General features: G+C 44.1%; 1 protein-coding gene across 3 annotated transcripts in view; it reads left to right on the forward strand.

Annotated features, from left to right (window-relative positions):
- Nucleotides 1-1,692: 1,692 nt before the first annotated feature.
- Nucleotides 1,693-19,421, forward strand: part of LOC108804804 (lamin-L(III)-like) — a 29,111-nt gene continuing 11,382 nt past the window's right edge. For all 3 annotated transcript variants that reach the window (XM_018576692.1, XM_018576691.1, XM_018576689.1), the window contains exons 1-7: nucleotides 1,693-2,173; nucleotides 5,821-5,977; nucleotides 9,619-9,744; nucleotides 10,328-10,498; nucleotides 13,930-14,055; nucleotides 15,338-15,558; nucleotides 17,270-17,498. In XM_018576692.1, coding sequence (XP_018432194.1) covers nucleotides 1,821-2,173; nucleotides 5,821-5,977; nucleotides 9,619-9,744; nucleotides 10,328-10,498; nucleotides 13,930-14,055; nucleotides 15,338-15,558; nucleotides 17,270-17,498 — 1,383 coding nt within the window. In that variant the 5' untranslated portion in view covers nucleotides 1,693-1,820. The remainder of the gene's footprint in view (nucleotides 2,174-5,820; nucleotides 5,978-9,618; nucleotides 9,745-10,327; nucleotides 10,499-13,929; nucleotides 14,056-15,337; nucleotides 15,559-17,269; nucleotides 17,499-19,421) is intronic.

Here is a 19,421-nt window from a genome sequence, read left to right on the forward strand (position 1 = left end):
GGTATAACGAGAGTACATGGTATAATGAGAGTACATGGTAAAATAGAGGTATAATGGGGGTACATGGTATAATGGGAGTACATGGTATAACGGGAGTACATGGTATAATGAGAGTACATGGTAAAATAGAGGTATAATGGGTGTACATGGTATAATGAGGGTACATGGTATTATCTGAGTACATAGTATAATGAGGGTACATGGTATAATGGGTATACATGATATAATGGAAATATAATGTGGGTACATGATGAGGACATATGGGATAATAAGCCTACGTGGTATAATGGGGGTAAAAGGTATAATAGGTTTACATGGCATAATGAGGGTACATGGTATATTGGGGGTATTAGGTATGATGAGGTATAATGGGGGTACATGGTATAATGGGGTATAGGGCATATAGATCAGACAGCCGGCGCCTCTCTCTCACCTCACCGCTCGGCCTTAGTTCTGTGACAGCGGCTCGGCCCCCCCTCCCGCGGCTGAAGTGCTTTGTGTCTGATCCCCCGCTGCCTCTGCTCGGGAGAGCAGGGGGGGATCCATGGGAGAAGCTGAGCCCCCGTGTGCGTGGTCGAGCGGCAGAGGATCGGTTCATATCAGTGATCAGCTGATCACTTCAGTGTTTGTAAATAACTGGGTTATAAATGAACAGGATGTGATTTACATCTCTTCCTGTTCATTCATGAGTTTCTCAATGGGGAGAAGCACTCTGTACAGAGGCTCCTCCCCATTCAGAAACTGCTTGATAGTAAAATATTTTCTTAATGAATGGGCAGCCTCTGTGCTTTCCATTCATTTAGAACAGAGGCTGCAGAAAAAGGGATTGAGGACTTTGTGTCCTCAATTTCTTTTTCTATTTTAAAAGGGAAATATCAGGGGGCTGCTTAGACCCCTAATATTTCCCCGAAGCTCCCCCCCCTCCCAAACAGTTAAAAAAAATGTTTTAATAAATAATAAAAATAAAATAAAAAATGTAAAAAAAATCCTGGAGGCAGGGCACTGGGTGACATCACACGCCTGTTGGGACACACACACACACACACGTTTTTTTTCTTGCCTCGGGTGCAAAATGTGCTGGCTACGGCTATGCTCCCACGATGCTCGTGCGACTGCCGGCTGAATGTGTTAGACGCCGCAGATAGAAAGGGGCAGGACATCTCTCCCTATGTGCAACGTCGGCCACACGAGCACCCCGGGAGGACAAGACGCCAGAGCCTCTAGGACGCACTGGAATGTAAGCCGGCCGACTCCCTGCATTCAGGGGCTGGAGGGGGTGTGGGGTTGTATTGAAGTCAATGGCACCGCAGGCATGCCCCCTGCCCACAGGGCGATCGCCGCACCCAGAACGCAGGCACATTAGTGCCTGCATTCCGGTCAGATTGCGAACACGCCCGAGCCCATCACTAGTTGTGCCCTTGTAAGGAGCCTAATAGCCGAACTTTCCTACTTGATGTGATTGAACTGATAATGGCCCCAAGTGGTTCGTTGTTGGTCCCATTAATTGCTCTCACAGTGATTGGGGCAGGAATCCTATCCCGTTATATCCCCAAATGGGATGAAAGTGTTCCAGAGTTGTCACATTCTCCTCAGGCTCACTTATATGTGTGGAATGATGTGGGTCACACTCAGGGATGGATGGATGTCTCAGAGGTCAATAATATCCCTTGCACTCAGAATCCCCAGTGTGCTCCCACATATGTCCCTCACAGTACACGGAGCCCCCCCTCCCCCCGGCCGGTACCTGAGCGGCCCGGCGTGTATTTCCAGGGGGAGCTATTATAGGAGGACACTCGGCCAGCTTCCCTCATTCACAAGACATGGCTGCTTCTACACCTGGCAGGAATGTTCCCCGGACCATCACGGCTCCATCCCCGGGCAGCCCGACTCGCCTCTCCCGGCTGCAGGAGAAGGAGGAGCTGAGCCATCTCAATGACCGGCTGGCCGCCTACATCGAGCGGGTGAGATCTCTGGAGGCGGACAAGTCTCTGCTGAAGCTGCAGCTGGAGGAGAAGGAGGAGGTGACCACCAGGGAGGTCTCCAACCTCAGGCTGCTCTATGAGACCGAACTGGCCGATGCCCGGAAACTGCTCGACTACACGGCCAACGAGAGGGCCCGGCTGCAGGTGGAGCTCGGCAAGACCCGGGAGGAGCACCGGCAGCTGCAGGCCAGGTGAGGGCGGCCATGACAGGAGGGGAGTCGGGGCATTCTATAGCCACACCTGACCCGTCCATTTCATTGTCACCATACACTGTACAATCCCCTATAGGTCCACCACCTGCCCGATCCCATACACATTCAATGAACTGGTCAGGTGCGTCCTCATAGTACATGGTGCTGATAAATCTAACCAAGACTGTCTAATATGAGGACAGACAGACCTAAACTGTGCAACCGATTTGTGTCCAATCACACAGGTATTTGTACTACATCTATAGAAGATTGTGCAATCAGATTATATAAAGTATGACCAGTTTAAGGCTGACCATACACTATACAATTTCCTGTAGATCTGACAACAACTATGTAGTGTAAAGCTCTGCCTGATCGGATAGTTTTAGTAGGCCCTCTTATAAAGCTGGCCATAGGCCTATAGATTATCTGCAGATTTTCTGTGGTCAGATGGAAAAAGTGCAACAGATTCCTCCATCTACGCTAAACTGTGCGGATGGAGGAATCTCCTGCTGGGCCAAGCTTCAGTATCTTGCTAATTGGTCCCGCTGGCTCTCAAAATCCTGAACAATGCCGGTGATCGATCAAAACTACGAACTTCTCGAGTTGTGGGACCGCATTACTTCCGGTTTCCTCACAACTACGAGGTTTTTACACAAAACATGTTGTGCACGAGCGCCATCCACGGCATTGCCCTATAGACATAGACCACAGCAATAAAGTAATAAAATGATGTAGGATGACAGTAAGCCAGCACGTTCTTTATCTCAGGTGCCCCACTCAAGCGGCGGCCATATTGAGTGGGGCATCGGAGATAAAGAACGTGCTGGCTTACTGTCATCCTACATCATTTTATTGCTGTGGTCTATGTGTATAGGGCAATGCCGTGGATGGCGCTCGTGCACAACATGTTTTGTGTGCAAACATCGTAGTTCTGAGGAAACCGGAAGTCATGCAGTCCCACAACTCGATAAGTTCGCACTTACGACATATCACCGGCATCCAATCAGATTGTTCAGGTGTTTTGACAGCCCGCGGGACCGACTAACAAGATACTGAAGCTTGGCCCAGTGGGAGATTCCTCCATCCGCACAGAATCTGTTTTTCCATCTGACCATAGAAAATCTGCAGATAATCTATAGGTGTATGGTCAGCTTTACAGTGGAGCTGCCCCTGCACTGCAAGGGTTAACACCTCATTTTGGTCTAGGGGCTCAATTAAAAAAAACAAAAAACATGTATACATATACACACTCACCTACCTGATCCTTGCTCCCTTCTGGCTGTTAGACCCGTTCCCACAGCCTCCACTGACCTCATCATGTCTAATGCAGGTCCATGTATACAATTTATTCCAGCATGAAGTTTGGGATCCACTCACGCTGGAGTAGGTCTCTCACCCTGAAATATAGTAAGCGATTTATCTTTGCAAAATCTACTAAAAATGAAATTCTCAGATGTGATTGGCTGTAGTAATTGGGTTCCGCAGGCTCACGTGTAGTCTTTGAAAGACAACAGAGCAGTTGGTTGTTAGTACTCGACTACTTGCAAAGAGCAAAAATCAGTTTTGACTTAACCGACCTTTTAGGGCTGCAGCTAAATTGCATCATTTTATACATGTAAAGGAAATGGGCAAGGATCCCTTCACACCAATGGCGCGTGATTAACGTATGGTACAACGCAACGCACCTAGCACACATTACAGTGTGGCTGGTGCGTTGATATTCATTTGAATGGCAACCCAAATGCACTTAAAGGAGAACTATGGGGTCAGTGTTTTTCCCCATAGTTCTCCTTGGGGTAACGGGAGGACACAAACTAGCGTCCTCACGTCACCCTAAGCTCAGTATACCGCGAGCTACAGCTCGCGGTATACTGAGACGCCGCACCTGGACGGGATCCGCCCAGCTGCGTGAGTGACAGCTGGCTCTGCCTATCTAGAGGCAGAGCCAGCTGTACCCGCCCCCTCCCCCGTCCGTTCCGCCAGTCAGCGCTGGCAGATCGGAGCGGGGAGAGGGGAATCCAGCCCCTGTCACGGCAGAGAGCCGTGACAGGATCGAGAGGTGAGCGAACGCCGGTATGTTTTCCCTCACCTCCCGATCGACTGAGCCGACCTGTGACAGTCTCATTGTCACAGGTCGGCTTAGAACTATGAGGTGAGTGGAAATCACTCATGTCATAGTTCTCCTTTAATGGCCCAGTGCACTTGACTGGGCAGCAGCGCATGGTACCATGCATGCACTACTTTGCAACGTCCACGCATGGTATTGCAGCACCGCATGGTGGAGTGCATTACAGGCAGGAGGTGCGTTTGGGGTGCTATTGAAATGAGTGGCAACGCACCTGCCGCACAGTAATGCCTAGTAGGTGTGTTGAGCAGTACCGTACGTTTATCGCACAACATTTGTGTGAATGGGCCTTAAAAGTGTTGTTTGCCCAGTGGTCCAGCAGTAGTTCCCTGTTATGTGTACAATGCATCACTTTTGTGAGTTCTGTTTCCTTCATTGATCCGTCCCCACATCTGTCCATGTTTAATAATAATATTGTTAACAGCTACCTCATGTATCAGTTGCCCCTCCCTTTTTTCCCCCTTATATTGTAAAGCGCTGCGCAAACTCTTGGCGCTATATACATCCTGTATTATAATAATAATAATAATATTGAGAAACAATGCTGCATGTCCAAGGTCGGCTCAGTAGGTCGGGAAGTGAGCGAACACATACCGTTGCTCGCTCACTTCTCGATCTATCCCCGCAGAGAGCCGTGACTGTCACTCACGGCTCTCTGCAGGGATTCCCCCCTCCAATCCCCCAGCGCTGACTGGCGAAACGGACGGGGGAGGGGGCGGACACAGCTGGCTCTGCCTCTGGATAGGCAGAGACAGCTGTCAATCCCGCAGCTGGGTGGATCCAGACAGTATTGTCGGGATCCGTCCCGGCTGCGGCGTCTCAGCATCAGATATGTCCACACCATTTTTCTTTTAACATAAGCACTGAATGAGGGTTTAAAAACTTGCAATTTGATATACATCCATGTTTTATAGCATTGGCACAAGGTGCACATTTCAGAAACTAAGGATCATACCTCCAGTGCAAATGAGAGGTTTTCATTAGGTGATAAAGGAAGCTGACCTGTATGCACCATTTTTCCCTCCAGTATCTGTGAAAGCCCCCCCTTGTGTGCAGGATGACCAATCATCCTTCAATAGCCAATATCTTCAAAAGCCAAACTTTGCCACTATACCAGAATGTTTCTGGCACTGAGGGTCTATTCACGCCACTGGAAAAAAAGTAAGTCATGCTGTACTTTTTCTTAGCGCACACCACCGCGTTCCCACCGTGGCGTAGTGGTGTGAGTGGTGCCCATCCGTGACAAGGCAAATTACCTTATCTTGCATTGGGGCTGTGCTGGAAATAACGGCCTGCTCAGCCCCAACACGTGATGTGAATGGACCCTAATAGTTTGTGTTGTTTCCTTGCACTTGGTATTGTTTCTTTATAACACTGTAGGCTTCCTTCCCTATTGTACACTAATAATCTGCGTCATTGTGCAGTGATTACTATAATGATTACCTGTTTCAGTCTAAATCCTGCATATTTTTGTGTCGTCTGTGGTCTAACAAGATGCCTTGTGCATATTATTTTACAGAAATGCGAAGAAAGAATCCGATTTAGGTCATGCTCAGAACCAACTGAGAGATGCTGAAGCGAAGCTGAATTCAAAAGAAGCTGAGCTTGCCACTTCGAAGAGTAACAAAAGATGTTTAGAAGAGCAGCTCCAAGACCTGAAGGCACAAATATCTGGAGTACGAGGTTTCATATTCTCCTTTTGTTTCTGCTGTCAGATTTACTCCTGTGCTTTATGTGACGTATGGGGCATTATGTGCATAAGATATAGTGCAGGGGTGCCCCATTAGGTCAATCGCGATCTACCAGTAATCACGATGTCCTGTCCTCCCGCCGTGGGGCTTCTCCTCTGGATCCCCGCTGCTCTCCCTCGTGTATGCAGCGGGGATCCGAGGAGAAGTAAAGGAAGCGCTGCAGGCAGCGGCGTGGATGACAGAGCTGCTATCACAGCAGCATGGCCGAGCGGTGAGGAGAGCGAGAAAGCCGCTGGGACAGGATATGATAGCCGGCGGGGTCTCTCTCTCCTCACCGGTCGACTATGCTGCTTTGACAGCGGCTCCCTCCACCGCTCCTCCCCCCCCCCCTGCGGCGAAGTGCTCCCTTCACTTCTCGGATCCCCCGCTGCCTCTCTCTGCCCAAGAGCGCAGCGGGGATCCAGAGGAGAAGTTGCAGGCTGAGCCCCCTTGAGTTCGTGGCCGAGTGGTGGAGGATCGGTACATATCAGTGATATTTACCAATCCTCCGTGCAGGACAAACACTGGAGCGATCAGCTGATCACTCCAGTGTTTGTAAATAACTGCAGACACAGTACTATGTGTCCCCAGTTATAAATGAACAGGAAGTGATTTACATCACTTCCTGTTCATTCATGATTTTCTCAATGGGGAGTAGCACTCTGTACAGAGGCTCCTCCCCATTCAGAAGCTGCTTGATAGTAAATATTTTCTGAATGATTAGGAAGCCTCTGTGCTTTCCATTCATTTACAGGTGAAACTCGAATAATTAGAATATCGTGCAAAAGTTCATTTATTTCACTAATGCAACCTAAAAGGTGAAACTAATATATGAGAGAGACTCATTACATGCAAAGCAAGATAGTTCAAGCCGTGATTTGTCATAATTGTGATGATTATGGCTTACAGCTCATGAAAACCCCAAATCCACAATCTCAGAAAATTAGAATATTACATGCAATCAATAAAACAAGGATTGTACATAGAACAATATCGGACCTCTGAAAAGTATAAGCATGCATATGTACTCAGTACTTGGTTTGGGCCCCTTTTGCAGCAATTACTGCCTCAATGCGGCGTGGCATGGAAGCTATCAGCCTGTGGCACTGCTGAGGTGTTATGGAAGAACGGGATGCTTCAATAGCGGCCTTCAGCTCTTCTGCATTGTTCGGTCTCATGTCTCTCATCTTTCTCTTGGCAATGCCCCATAGATTCTCTATGGGGTTCAGGTCAGGCGAGTTTGCTGGCCAATCAAGCACAGTAATCCCACGGTCTGTTGGGGGGCACGTTTCTTTTTTCTTGCCTCGGGTGCAAAAGGAGCTAGCAACGGCTATGCTCCCGCGGTGCTCGTGTGGCTGCCAGCTGAATGTGTCAGACCGAAAAGGGTGGGACACCTCTCCCTGAGTGCAACGTCGGCCACTTTCGGCCACATGAGCACCGCAGGAGGACAGGACGCTGGCGCCTCTAGAATGCAAGCCGGCCGACTCCCTGTGTTCAGAGGCGTGGGGTTGTATTGAAGTCAATGGCACTGCAGCCATGCCTGCCGCCCACAGGGCGATTGCCCGCACCTGGAACGCATGCACATTAGTGCCTGCATTCCGTTCCAGTGCGATCTGCAAAAATACTGCTCGCAGTATCATTGGTTTCTCTCATTGAGCTCGTCATTTGAAAAGTAGATCTCCAGACGAAAAATTGTGGGCGCCCCTGATATAGGGGACATGTCATGGGACAATCCAAATGGATTTGAAACTTTGTCCTAGGGGAAAGGCAAAGTTCTGGGGTTCCTGTTTGCCATACTGTAACTCTTTAGCTGCCAGGTTCCGCCTTCCATTTTATACCTCGGGTGGCTGGATCATTTTTGCAGTTGTTTACTTGCATGTTACAGCCTTGAATGTTTGTGAAAGGAGACGATGCTATTGATTTTGTGCATTCCATGATCGTTGCACAAATGTTTACCTAAACCATATTTGTTAAAAATACACTAAAATCACTATTGGGGCATGTGAACAAAATGGAAAGTTCTAAATTCCTACTAAATGATAGAAGATGATACCTTTTTTATGTATACATATTTGTAAATATAAATTGCTCCTTTCTGCACATCAAATAAAAGTAGGTATATGAAACTATAATAAGCTACGTACACTGGAACCCCTTACTACTTCCTTTATTTATTTAGTGTTTTAATAAAATCCTCTCCATAATGGTCACCATACACGTTACAATCTGACCAAACAATCTTTGAACAATCGACTTTAGATGTACCAAAACTATGTAAAATGAGCACCTATCTAGTTTATACAATCAATCTGCATCCAATCAGGCAAGCCTTTGAACTACATAGTTGTTGGTAGATCTAAAGGAAATTGTACAGTCAGATTGTGTGTGTGTGTGTGTGTTGAGCTTAAGGTTGGCTTCTCACTATTGTTTTGCACTAATATGCATTTTACCATCTATTACAGCAATGCACATGGATGCAATGTACAATGCATCTGCCCTGCAGCTTGGCATAATGCAGATGCTGTGCTGTTACTGGCATGTCTAGTTTTTCAGCAGTTGATGTGCTTTGGCAGCCCATTTAAATTGAATGGGCTGCCGTAAAGCGGAAACAAACTTTAAAAATTTGCTTTCACCTTACTCCTATCAAATCTTTTTGTTTTTGTGTGCACTGCCTGAGGCACATGTTGCCCCAGCACCTGGCTCTATTCTGAACATCTTGTAAATGAGGGGAATGAAGCCGGGTGCCAGGATGCTGTAACACCTGCATGCATGAGTAAGCATGATTCAACAGTGGCTGCCCAATGGTCGGAGAGAATAGAGCTGGATCTGTAAGAAGCAAAGGAAATGATGGCAGTGGGATGTATAACTGCCAGCACTGAACAAGGCAAAACCCTGAGGCAAGTCTGCCATGCTCGCACATTTTGGCAAGACTTGCCGATCCTCGGGCATGCTAAAAATGTGCAAAATACTGCATGTTAATGTGCACACAGTAAAACACTGCAATAGACTAGCAATGTGTGAAAGGGTTAAAAAATGATTACCAAGGAACCATATAAACCTCTTTGGTTTGCTACCTGCATTGTGCTAAGGCCGCCTATTGATTTCTTGTGTGTCTTCAAACACTGCCACATTGCTGTTCACTTTTTATTTATTTGTTTACTTTCACATTGCTGTCAGCAAGGGGTGACAAACCTGCTGGAAACCATATATGCAAAACAGAACCCTGATGCCTCCACTTTCTGCTACCCTTTTCCTGGCACAGCACTGACTCTGAACCAGGAAGTGCTCACAACTGAGCATCATTTGTAGTCCTAAAGAGATTGGTGAACATGAGCAGTAAAAAGGACCGCAGCAGGGGAAGGGGGTGCTGTACTCCATACATAAATGGATGTGATCAGAGCCTGTTATCTGGAGGGGTTTAGTAATGTCTGTCTGATGCATGTGTATACAACAGCTTTTGTATAATGCATCATTAGATCTGAATGGTAGTGTACTTTCAATTTTATATCATTCTGAGGCCTTTAGACAGTTACATTCTTGTGTGTATAAAATATACATTTATCTTTACATCTGTTCATATTTTACAGCTTGAATCTTCATTGAAGGAGACAACAAAACAGCTGCACGATGAAATGCTATGGAGAGTGGACCTGGAGAATAAAATGCAAACCCTCAAGGAGCAATTGGATTTTGAAAAAAATATACATGGCCAGGTACGTTACAAACTGGCAGTAAATGGTTGAAAATGACAATGAACCTAGTTGTGTCACTATATAATATTTTATTTATTTAATGCACAGAGAGGAGTGTCTGAGTTCCTTTGAAAATGCCTATGACTAAGAGCACGGTCCTGGTTGTAGCCTGACTTATGTTTATAGTGCACTTGTAGTGGAAGACTTCTGCTGCAATTGTTATCGGACTCTGGCTTGCAGAGATTTATACCAGTTTTGGATCACTGATGGATTCTCCTCTTTTTAGTAAACCTCAGTCCACAGGCAGTAGTTTCTCCATTGCAATCTCCTCTATGGAGAAACCATTTATTTTGTTAATTGCTACACGATTTAGGAATAACAGCCACAGCAGCCTCCATGATAATGAGAAGATCTCTGCTCACCTTTTACTGGCAGCTTGTAATAGCAGATGAAAACCAGTTAGATCTATTGTATGTAGTGAGGCAATATTATAGAGATCTATAAAATAAAAAAAAGACACTATTGTGATGCATTGCACAATGTCCAGACATTCTCTTATGTATTTAGTTATGTGTGATATGTGCTTGTTGCTTGTATTTTGCAGGAGGTGCATGAGATGAAGAAACGTCATGATACCCGGATTGTAGAGATTGATTCTGGTCGAAGGCTAGAATTCGAGAACAAGTTGGCTGAGGCCCTGCAAGAGCTCAGACGAGACCATGAGGAGCAGATCAAGGAGTACAAGGACCAGCTGGAGAAAACATTCAGTGCCAAGGTGGTTTTACTGCTTTGTAATTATAACTATACTAATGGCTGTTGGGCTGACAAAGTATTACATGTTGCAGTTCTTTCAAATGTGTAATCGCTGTAAACACATTGTCCCAAAACAAAATGTGTGAGAGCCCTTTATTGGAGGTTATCCTTCCCTGGCTCATGCAGGGCTGAAAAGAAGCAATTTTTCCATGAATAATTGGCTACACCTTTTTTCCCCATTGTCAGTAGAGGTGCACCGAAATGAAATTTTGAAACCAAAAATTCCAGCCTTTTAAATTTTTTTTTACATTTTTTTTTTTCTAAACTTTTTATTTTATTTTTTTAATAAATATTTTTAATTTTTAACTTCACTGTCGTGGGCTCTGGGAAATATCTGGGGGTCTAAACAGATCCTTGATATTTCCCTTTTAAAGTAGAAGAAGAGATTGAGGACACCGGTATCCTGTTCATTCATAACTTGTGGAGATGGTATGTTTACTATGTCCACAATCCTTCAATGAACAGGAAGTGAGGTAAAGCACTTCCTGTTCGTTCATAATTGGGGACACCGTAAACATACTATGTCCTCAATTATTTACAAGCAGTCAGCGATCAGCTGATCTCTTGACTGCTTGTACCCGCTCTCCAGCCTGACTCGCTGTCACAGGAAGCTGAGCGGGCTGTGCAGGGAGGAGAGCTCTGTCTATTTTGACAGCTGACTGCTCCTCCGCACTGCCGGCTCAGCCTCCTGTCTCCACTCATGCACCACTCTCCATCCTGATCTGTCACAGGAGACTGAGCGGTGCAGGAGAAGAGCTCGGCCTCCTGTGACATTGCGGCTTGCAGCACTCCCCGCCCCACTCGGCCTCCTGACCGTTTCTCTCCTCCTCCCCGCTGGACGCTGCGCTTTGTCAGAGGGACACAGAGCAAAATGACCGCATAATACCCTTAGAGTCGGGTTGGTGTCAAAGTGACTGCAGATGCCTCTGCAATCCAAGATAAGTGTATGTATAAAGTCACTCGCACTAACACAGTGAACACAGGGGACGGGGGGGGGGGACAGAGCAACGCCCAGCGAGGAGAAGAGAAACTAGGAATGCAGCGCAATTTCGGCCGAAAGATAGTACTTTCAGCATTTTGCAAAAGTTGTCATTTTCGGACTATATGTTTCGGCGTCCCAAATTTCGGTGCATCCCTAATTATCAGTAGACATGCTAATTCTCCTACAAGGTTCTTTTTCAAAGGTTCCTTTTCCACTCAGTTTATGACCTTCTCCCCGCAGAGAGCGGTGACCGACAGTCATCACTCCCTGCAGGGTTTCCCCCCTCTATTCCTCCAGCGCTCATTGAAGGGACAGTCAGGGGAAGGGGTGGGCACAGCTGGCTCTGGCTCTACAGAGCCATTGTCCGGATCCTTCCTGGCTGCAGCACAGCTCTTCACTGTCAGCAGATAACGGGCAGTAGCCCTCCTATTGAGTTTTGTGTCACAGGAGCACATTGTAAAAGTCCTCCTGTGACCCTAAAAAGAACTACAGCCAAAAAAGTTTTGCCCATAGTTTTCTTTTAAAGCCGCAAACAGCCAGACAGGTTCCCAGTTAATAGACCAAAATTGGTCTGCTGTGCAAGGACAGACATCCAACTGAAGCTTTTCCATCAGATCTACTACACCCCAGCTAGACTTCCTAAACTGTGTCTACACCCTACTTTTACATGCCTTGGAAGCCTTGGCGAGAATGGAGACTTTACTCATGGTCTATGGAAGTGTCGCTATTTCCTGCATTACTGACATCTGTTATCCTAATAATTCTCTGCTTGGCATTTTTGGTGAACTCCAGATCTTATCACTCCAAAGCACTGTTTATGCTGAAAAGACCATTCTCATCCACCCAGTCTATGTCGGACTGGAAAAGGATCATAAATTCTATCATCCTCCTTTGTAAATAACTTTTGATTTAAAAAATAAACCTCAACACTTGAGAAGATTGGAACCAAGGACCCCAGATTTTCTCAAACACTTCACAATTAAATACCTGAAGAATCCAAATAACAGAATTTCACCTTAACCTGTTGTCTGGATTCTGTCAGTATGAAGTAACCCCATATACTTGTTGAATTATATTGGTGTGCCGTACTAAGGATTAGTTTAACAATGTGTTTTATTAACTCTGATTAGTATTATGTGTTTGTAATTCTACTCGTGTAAGATACCTGTCTGATTTAATTCACCTTCTGCCTTCTCACAATGCCTGCCTTTGCTTTGTCTAAAAGTGACACGAAACTCAGGAGGTAAATACTAAAAATGCATTCAAGTACCTTTTTAACTATTAACATGTATACTAATTGTGTATCACTCAGCTGTAGATCCTCAAATCATCTCTGAATTGGTGCTGACATTGTCCTTCCTTCTGGAGGATGGCTACTTTTCTCCACGGTCCGTGTTGTAAAGTAAAACAAACGACAAACGCACTCAACAATTTGTTACCAGTTATACAGTAAGGTGCACACGAAGAAATTGGAAATTGTTGAGTGCGTTTGTCGTTTGTTTTGCTTGACCGATTTGGTGCAGCGACGCATGGGGTTTCTCAGCTGCCAATAGGATGTGCGGGATCCCTTGTGTGTTTCTGTACCTTTTTTAAGGAGGTTGGGCATCCTCCTGACAAACCTGCACCCAATTTGATATCTTCTGCCCCCATGTGCTCCAAGATGGAGACTCTCATAGTTTAGAGTTAGGACCGCACTATAAGAGGTGCCTTGGCGCGGCAGTGCGGCTTACACATCCTCGGCTGAAGACGTGTATCCAAACCTCTGTCATTATCCTTAGTGGTGAGACATGTTGTTTTACATGCTGGTTTTGTGAGACTGCCATGATGCCTTTCTGCTGTGTTGTAAAGTAATCACCGCTTCAAGTATAACTTCAATATAAATTAGATACCTAAACATGAGATTATAGTCCATCACAAGAGTGAGCTTGGAGCGGTGGCTACTTTACAACACACACCAGGACCATAGGGAACAAAAGTAGCCCCCCTCCAGAAGGAAGGACAGTGTCGGCACCAATTCAGAGATGATTTGAGGATCTACAACCGAGTGATACACAAATAAGGCCCAGTCTTTTTAATAGTTCAGGTACTTGAATGCGTTTTTAAGCTTTAACTCCTGAGTTTAATGCCACTTTAACTTTTACTGCCAACCATCCACTGATTTTATAAATGTCCAGCTCTATATGAAGTCTCTATTTAATCCTTATATTAATCTGTAGCAGATTATAGCTGTGTCTAGTGTGTATACTAGCGGGTATCAGATTATAGCTGTCGTGTGTATTTTAACAGGTATCAGATTAGAGCTGTGTCACATGTTTAACACATTAGAGCAGCCTCAACTATTCACAATTTGTGTAAAGTACATTCTAATTTGCATAGTAATAGAGTTGCTTATGGATTTTTTTGTTTTACAGTTGGAGAACGCACAACTTGCAGCTGCCAAGAACAGCGATTATGCCAGTGCAACCAGGGAAGAGATAATGTCTACGAAAATCAGAATAGACGCTTTGGCCTCACATCTAAGCCAGTGTCAAAAACAGGTACTGCTTTCTCTCTCCTAAGTGGAATGTCTTTATTGTAGCTGGGGGTTTTAATGTGCTTTTCTTAGCATAAGATGGGTAACCGAGATGGCGGTTTAACACAGAATAGAATGAAGGAGACACCGATTGCACGGTTCGTAGAGATGTATGGGAAAGTGTTGTATGTTTGACCAATCTCTAAATTTCATAAACCACTACTTGTATATGTGGTGGCAGTTTCTCCTAGCTTGTGTTATTTTTGTCACAAAGTAAAAAGAAAATGAACTGAAATAAACACATACAAGTATATACAGAAATATTGTAATACGTCATTTGTCAATCCCTTTACTGTATACAGAAATATAAATGCGGGAATTGTAAATGTATGTCAGAAAAACAAACAACCTGTAAAGTGTAATTTGCAGTGTAGGGAGACCGAACACTCAGCCCACCACTTGCACATCGTTTGGGTACCTTTTATAGATTACGGTATGTAACTGTTTAGGCAGATGCTATGATTTACAAATCCTGCAGTAAGGAGGAACTATTTCACATGGCAATCAAATTCCAGCCCTTGTTTTTTTGGCACTGCATGGAAATCTTCAGTTCAATGTCTGACCAGAATTTCTTCTTTGTGGTTTTTTTTTTTTCTTTTTCTATCACTTATTCTGAAATGAGATCGGTGACCTTGTTTGGCATCTTGGGTTCAAGCTTGTGATTTACATTTGCAGTAACTTTAAGGGCTTAATCACATCAGATGCAGTTTAAAATGCATATAATGTGTGTATTCTGACAATCTGACATTTATAGCCGTGTTTCAGATGCGTTGTTCTGTGGTTTTGAAAGTCTCTATTTGACTTTGATCTGAAAGACAGCAAAAGCTGTAGCATGTAGGATATTTTAAAACTCACTGCAGCACATTGGGGGAGTACAAAAAGCGGCACCCCAAAACACATGGTATATGCGTTGTGGTACGTTGACCTCTAACATTCAATGCTTTAGGGTGGCATTCTCAATGAATGGCACTGCGCATAAAGCACTTGCTACCTATAATAACGCGCATTAATGTGTATTTTAGCATGAGTGTGAGTGGGCCCTCAGATCAGGCCCCACTGACACAGCATTAGACCTGCTGTTCTGAACATAGCAGAGGAATTATATCATGTGAATAAATCCCCATTCGTTTTTTCTTTCCTGTTCCTGCTATGCTTACCAGCACATCACTGCACAACTGGACAGTGTGAGACACTGTTGATGAAAGTTAGTAATGGTTATCACTATGCTAATGGGAAATGTTTTGTAGAACTCTGCACTGGAAAACAAAGTGAGAGAGCTGCAGGAGTTGCTGGACCGTGCACAAGATCTACATCGGAGACAGATGACTGAGAAGGACAGAGAAGTGTCTGAGATGAGGCACAAACTGCAAGCACAGTTGGAGGAATATGAACAATTGCTGGATGTAAAGCTTGCATTAGATATGGAAATAAATGCCTACAGGAAAATGCTGGAAGGAGAAGAGCAAAGGTGAGGAGATATGTATAATTTTTTGATATTGTCATTATATTTGCCGTTCAAGTGTGCCATGGCTTTAACTGAAAACATCAATAACAGGATAACAACTGTAAGTAACTTTGCATTTTTTTATTCTTTCTGTGTCTTTTAACAGCATGTGAACAGCACACTTTCCAGCAGTGACTAGTAAGCTTGTAATCTAGGAAGAGGTTGGGAGGGGGTGGAATTGGGTAATGTGTAATGGTTATTTGGTGTGTAAATCAGGAAATTAAAGCTGGCCATACACCTATAGATTATCTGCAGATTTTCTATGGCCAGATGGAAAAAGTGCAACAGATTCCTCAATCTACGCTAAACTGTGTGGATGGAGGAATCTCTTGCTGGGCCAAGCTTCAGTATCTTGCTAGTCTGCCCCGCTGGCTTTCAAAATACCCAAAGAATCCCTGCATCCAATCAGATTGTTCAGGTATTTTGAGAGCTACGGGGCCGACTAGCAAGATACTGGAACATAGGCCCAGTAGGCGATTCCTCCATCCACACAGTTTAGCATAGATGGAGGAATCTGTTGCACTTTTTCCATCTGACCGTAGAAAATCTGCAGATAATCTATAGGTGTATGGCTGGCTTAAGACGGCTGCATCTATTGGGTCTAAAGAGCACGTGCACAAATGAAAAGCTGAAACCGATAATTAGGTTTTAATGTTCTGTATAAAGGATTTGCTTTTTCTGACCTCTTTCTGAAATTTCTAGTTGCCATCATTTTACAGCTGTTACTGGAACAAGAGATGAACCGTCTTCCAATGGGGGCAAATATTCAGTGATCATTGTCCAAAAGGAGATTGTCCTTTCTCTTATGATAGATTTTGTCTCACTTCTGTTGTGATCAGGGCAGGAAGTGACGTAAAATCTACCCAAAAAGGATACAGAAGGAAAAAATAAAATAGCAGGGGTTTGATCAATTTCCTACTCTATCCAAAACTTTTAAAACAAAGTTGGCTTTAGATATGCTTTAAGGCCATGGGAATCAAAAGGCAGTTAGGCAAAAGGGTACAATCCAGTCTCTGTAAAAACTTTTACTAAACCTACATATTCTGGTAGAAATGTGCATGTTTTTGGCTGTGGAGGCAAGAAATATAACACCCCCAGATGCCAGCTTTTATTTTGCGGTGCAAAAATTGTGATAGCCAAAAATATCAACCAGTTTTTATCCCTGGATAATGGATGGCCAGCAGTTTGTCTGTTCTGTAGGTGCCTATGGATATGAGAATAGTCATCTCATCTGGACAGATCATGTAGGACTCGCTAGTTTTTAATCTTATTGCCTTCAGATAAAGGTTGTGTCTTCTGATTTAGGTCTCAAATCTCAAAATGACACCTTCAGAAACCACCTCTTAGTGGAATAAGTTTTGAGTAACTATATTTGTGTTCCATCATACTACTCAGTTCTAGGTTTCTGGGATTTGTGACAGAGTTGAAACTGCTTTAACTGAAGTTAATGGAACTGAAAATTAGGGAGTCTTACATGTGGACCGAGAGCAATAAAAAGGAAGAACAGTGTGGATTTTTAAGTTTGACATTTGGGGAAAGCACATATTCCTTCAGTAAACTTTAACTCCACTATATATACAGTAGTGTTTTGCCTATTGTTGGCTGAATAATACATTATTCAACTCATTGCGCAGGTTAGTCAATAAACCTGTCTTTTAATTGCTCTAAAACCTAGGCTGAAGTTATCACCGAGCCCTGCACAGAGGAGCACAGTCTCTCGAACCAGCACTACTCAAAAAAGCCATTCCGTACGAGGGAAGAAGAGGAAGTTGGATGAGAGTGGGAGATCATCCAGCAGACCTGGATATAGGATCATTCAGGAAGCCAACTCTTCCGGACCGGTATCTATAGAAGAGATTGACCCTGAGGGAAAGTGCCTGAGACTTGTGAACCAATCGGATCAGGTATGTTTCACAATTCATTGATAAGCCAATTATTTTTTTTAGTTCACAAAGGTGACAAAGAAAAGCAAGTCTGTAAAATGTATCAAGCAGCAGTATGTCCCACTGTGATAGCAGAGCATGCTTTTAAATTATATACAATGGCTAATCATAGGGGATTGTCCTGTTTTAGGTTGAGGGAACTCTAGATTAATGTATCCAGAAGAAATATTAGCACCATACTTTTAATATATCACTGCAGTGGTCAGCATTTCATGTCTGTCTATATAAACTATCTTGTGAATACTAAGTGAATAAACTTGTTAATAAAACTGCTTAAAGGCGAACTTCACCCAGCCTAGCCATACTAAAATTCTAAATCACCAATAACTGTCCCTTTAGCAAAATAAAAAAGTACTAGTCCCTGGAGTTCTGCATGGTCTTCCGTGCAGGCAAAGTTCTTTTTTGTGCTGCTTTAGTTCTGCACTGCCAGCTTGAAGCGAGATCCCGCGCATGTAAAAACATGCTACAGAACTCCGCCAGCTACCATTTCTATAGCAGAGACCTACGGCATGTCTTATTGCGCGGGATCTTGGCAGCTACCTCCAGGAGTGTATGACATAGACATCCCAGGAGGAAGAAGGCCAGACTGTCATCCTTCTCTACGCAAGGAAAATATAAAAAGGTATTCATGGCATTAAATGAGGTTGGTTGTTGCATTTTTTTATTTTCTACTGCATTTGTGTATGGGAGGGGGGAGGAAGTAGGAAATGGTAAATTATTTTTATGGATTTAGGTCAACTTTAACCCCTTTGTGACGGGAGACGTACACTGTACGTCCAGCCACAAAGGGACCAAATGACTTGTCACGTACACTGTACGTGACGAGTTATATGCTGCTTTAGAGGGCTGTTAACCGCAGATAAATAAAATAACGTTTTTAAGTTAAAAAAAGTGAAAAGTGTAAAAATACTACAAATCAAAAACGTTTTTTTCCTCCTTTTTTTTTTTTTTTAATATTTTTTTTGTCCTAAGTGAGGCGTTAGACACACATATGTGATATAAATATATAGCCCTATCTGTCCTCTAAAAAACAATATATAATATGTGTGGGTGCACTTTGTAAGAAAGTATATTACTGACGTGGAAGAATCACACAGCAAAAATGTCAAAAGTGTGTCAGTCATTTACGAACAGAAACTAAAAACAAGCTCAGTCATGAAGGGGTTAAAGGAGAACTATGGGGTTAAGGCTTTTCCTCATAGTTCTCCTTAGGGTAACGGGAGGACACAAACTAGCGTCCTCCCGTCACCCTAAGCTCCGTATACCGCGAGCTGTAGCTAAGACGCCACAGCTGAAGCGGATCCCGACAATTATGTCTGGATCCGCCCAGCTGCGTGAGTGACAGCTGGCTCTGCCTATCTAGAGGCAGAGCCAGCTGTACCCTCCCCCGTCCGATGGATCCAGTCCCTCCCCTGTCACGGCAGAGAGCTGTGACAGGATCGAGAGGTGAGCGAAGGCTGGTATATGTTTGCTCACTTCTCGTTCTACTGAGCCGACCTGTGACAGTCTCATTGTCACAGGTCGGCTAGAACTATGAGGAGTGAAAAGCACTCACCTCATAGTTCTCCTTTAAATCTAATCCATGAAGTGTACTTTAAGCTCTAAAATCTTGCAGGTATTCTCACTACTGTTATGTATAATATTAGAAAGGGTTTAAGATGCTTCTGTAAAATTAGTTGGATCCTCCCTGCAAAACAAGTGAGTTTGAGTTTTCTAATCCAGTACTAACCATATCGCCAGTTTACTGAACTGATCCATAGTGGATGTGAGCCCATCAATACTAGATTTTAACGAATAATACAATCAACTTTTATTGCAGTGCTTAGCTTTTTATATTTCCCATGTTACCACATTCTAGGTCTTCCCTTGAATCCAATATAAATA

The sequence above is a fragment of the Nanorana parkeri genome, unplaced genomic scaffold (assembly GCF_000935625.1).
Source record: "Nanorana parkeri isolate BGI_ZX_2015 unplaced genomic scaffold, ASM93562v1 scaffold74, whole genome shotgun sequence".
NCBI lineage: Eukaryota > Metazoa > Chordata > Amphibia > Anura > Dicroglossidae > Nanorana > Nanorana parkeri.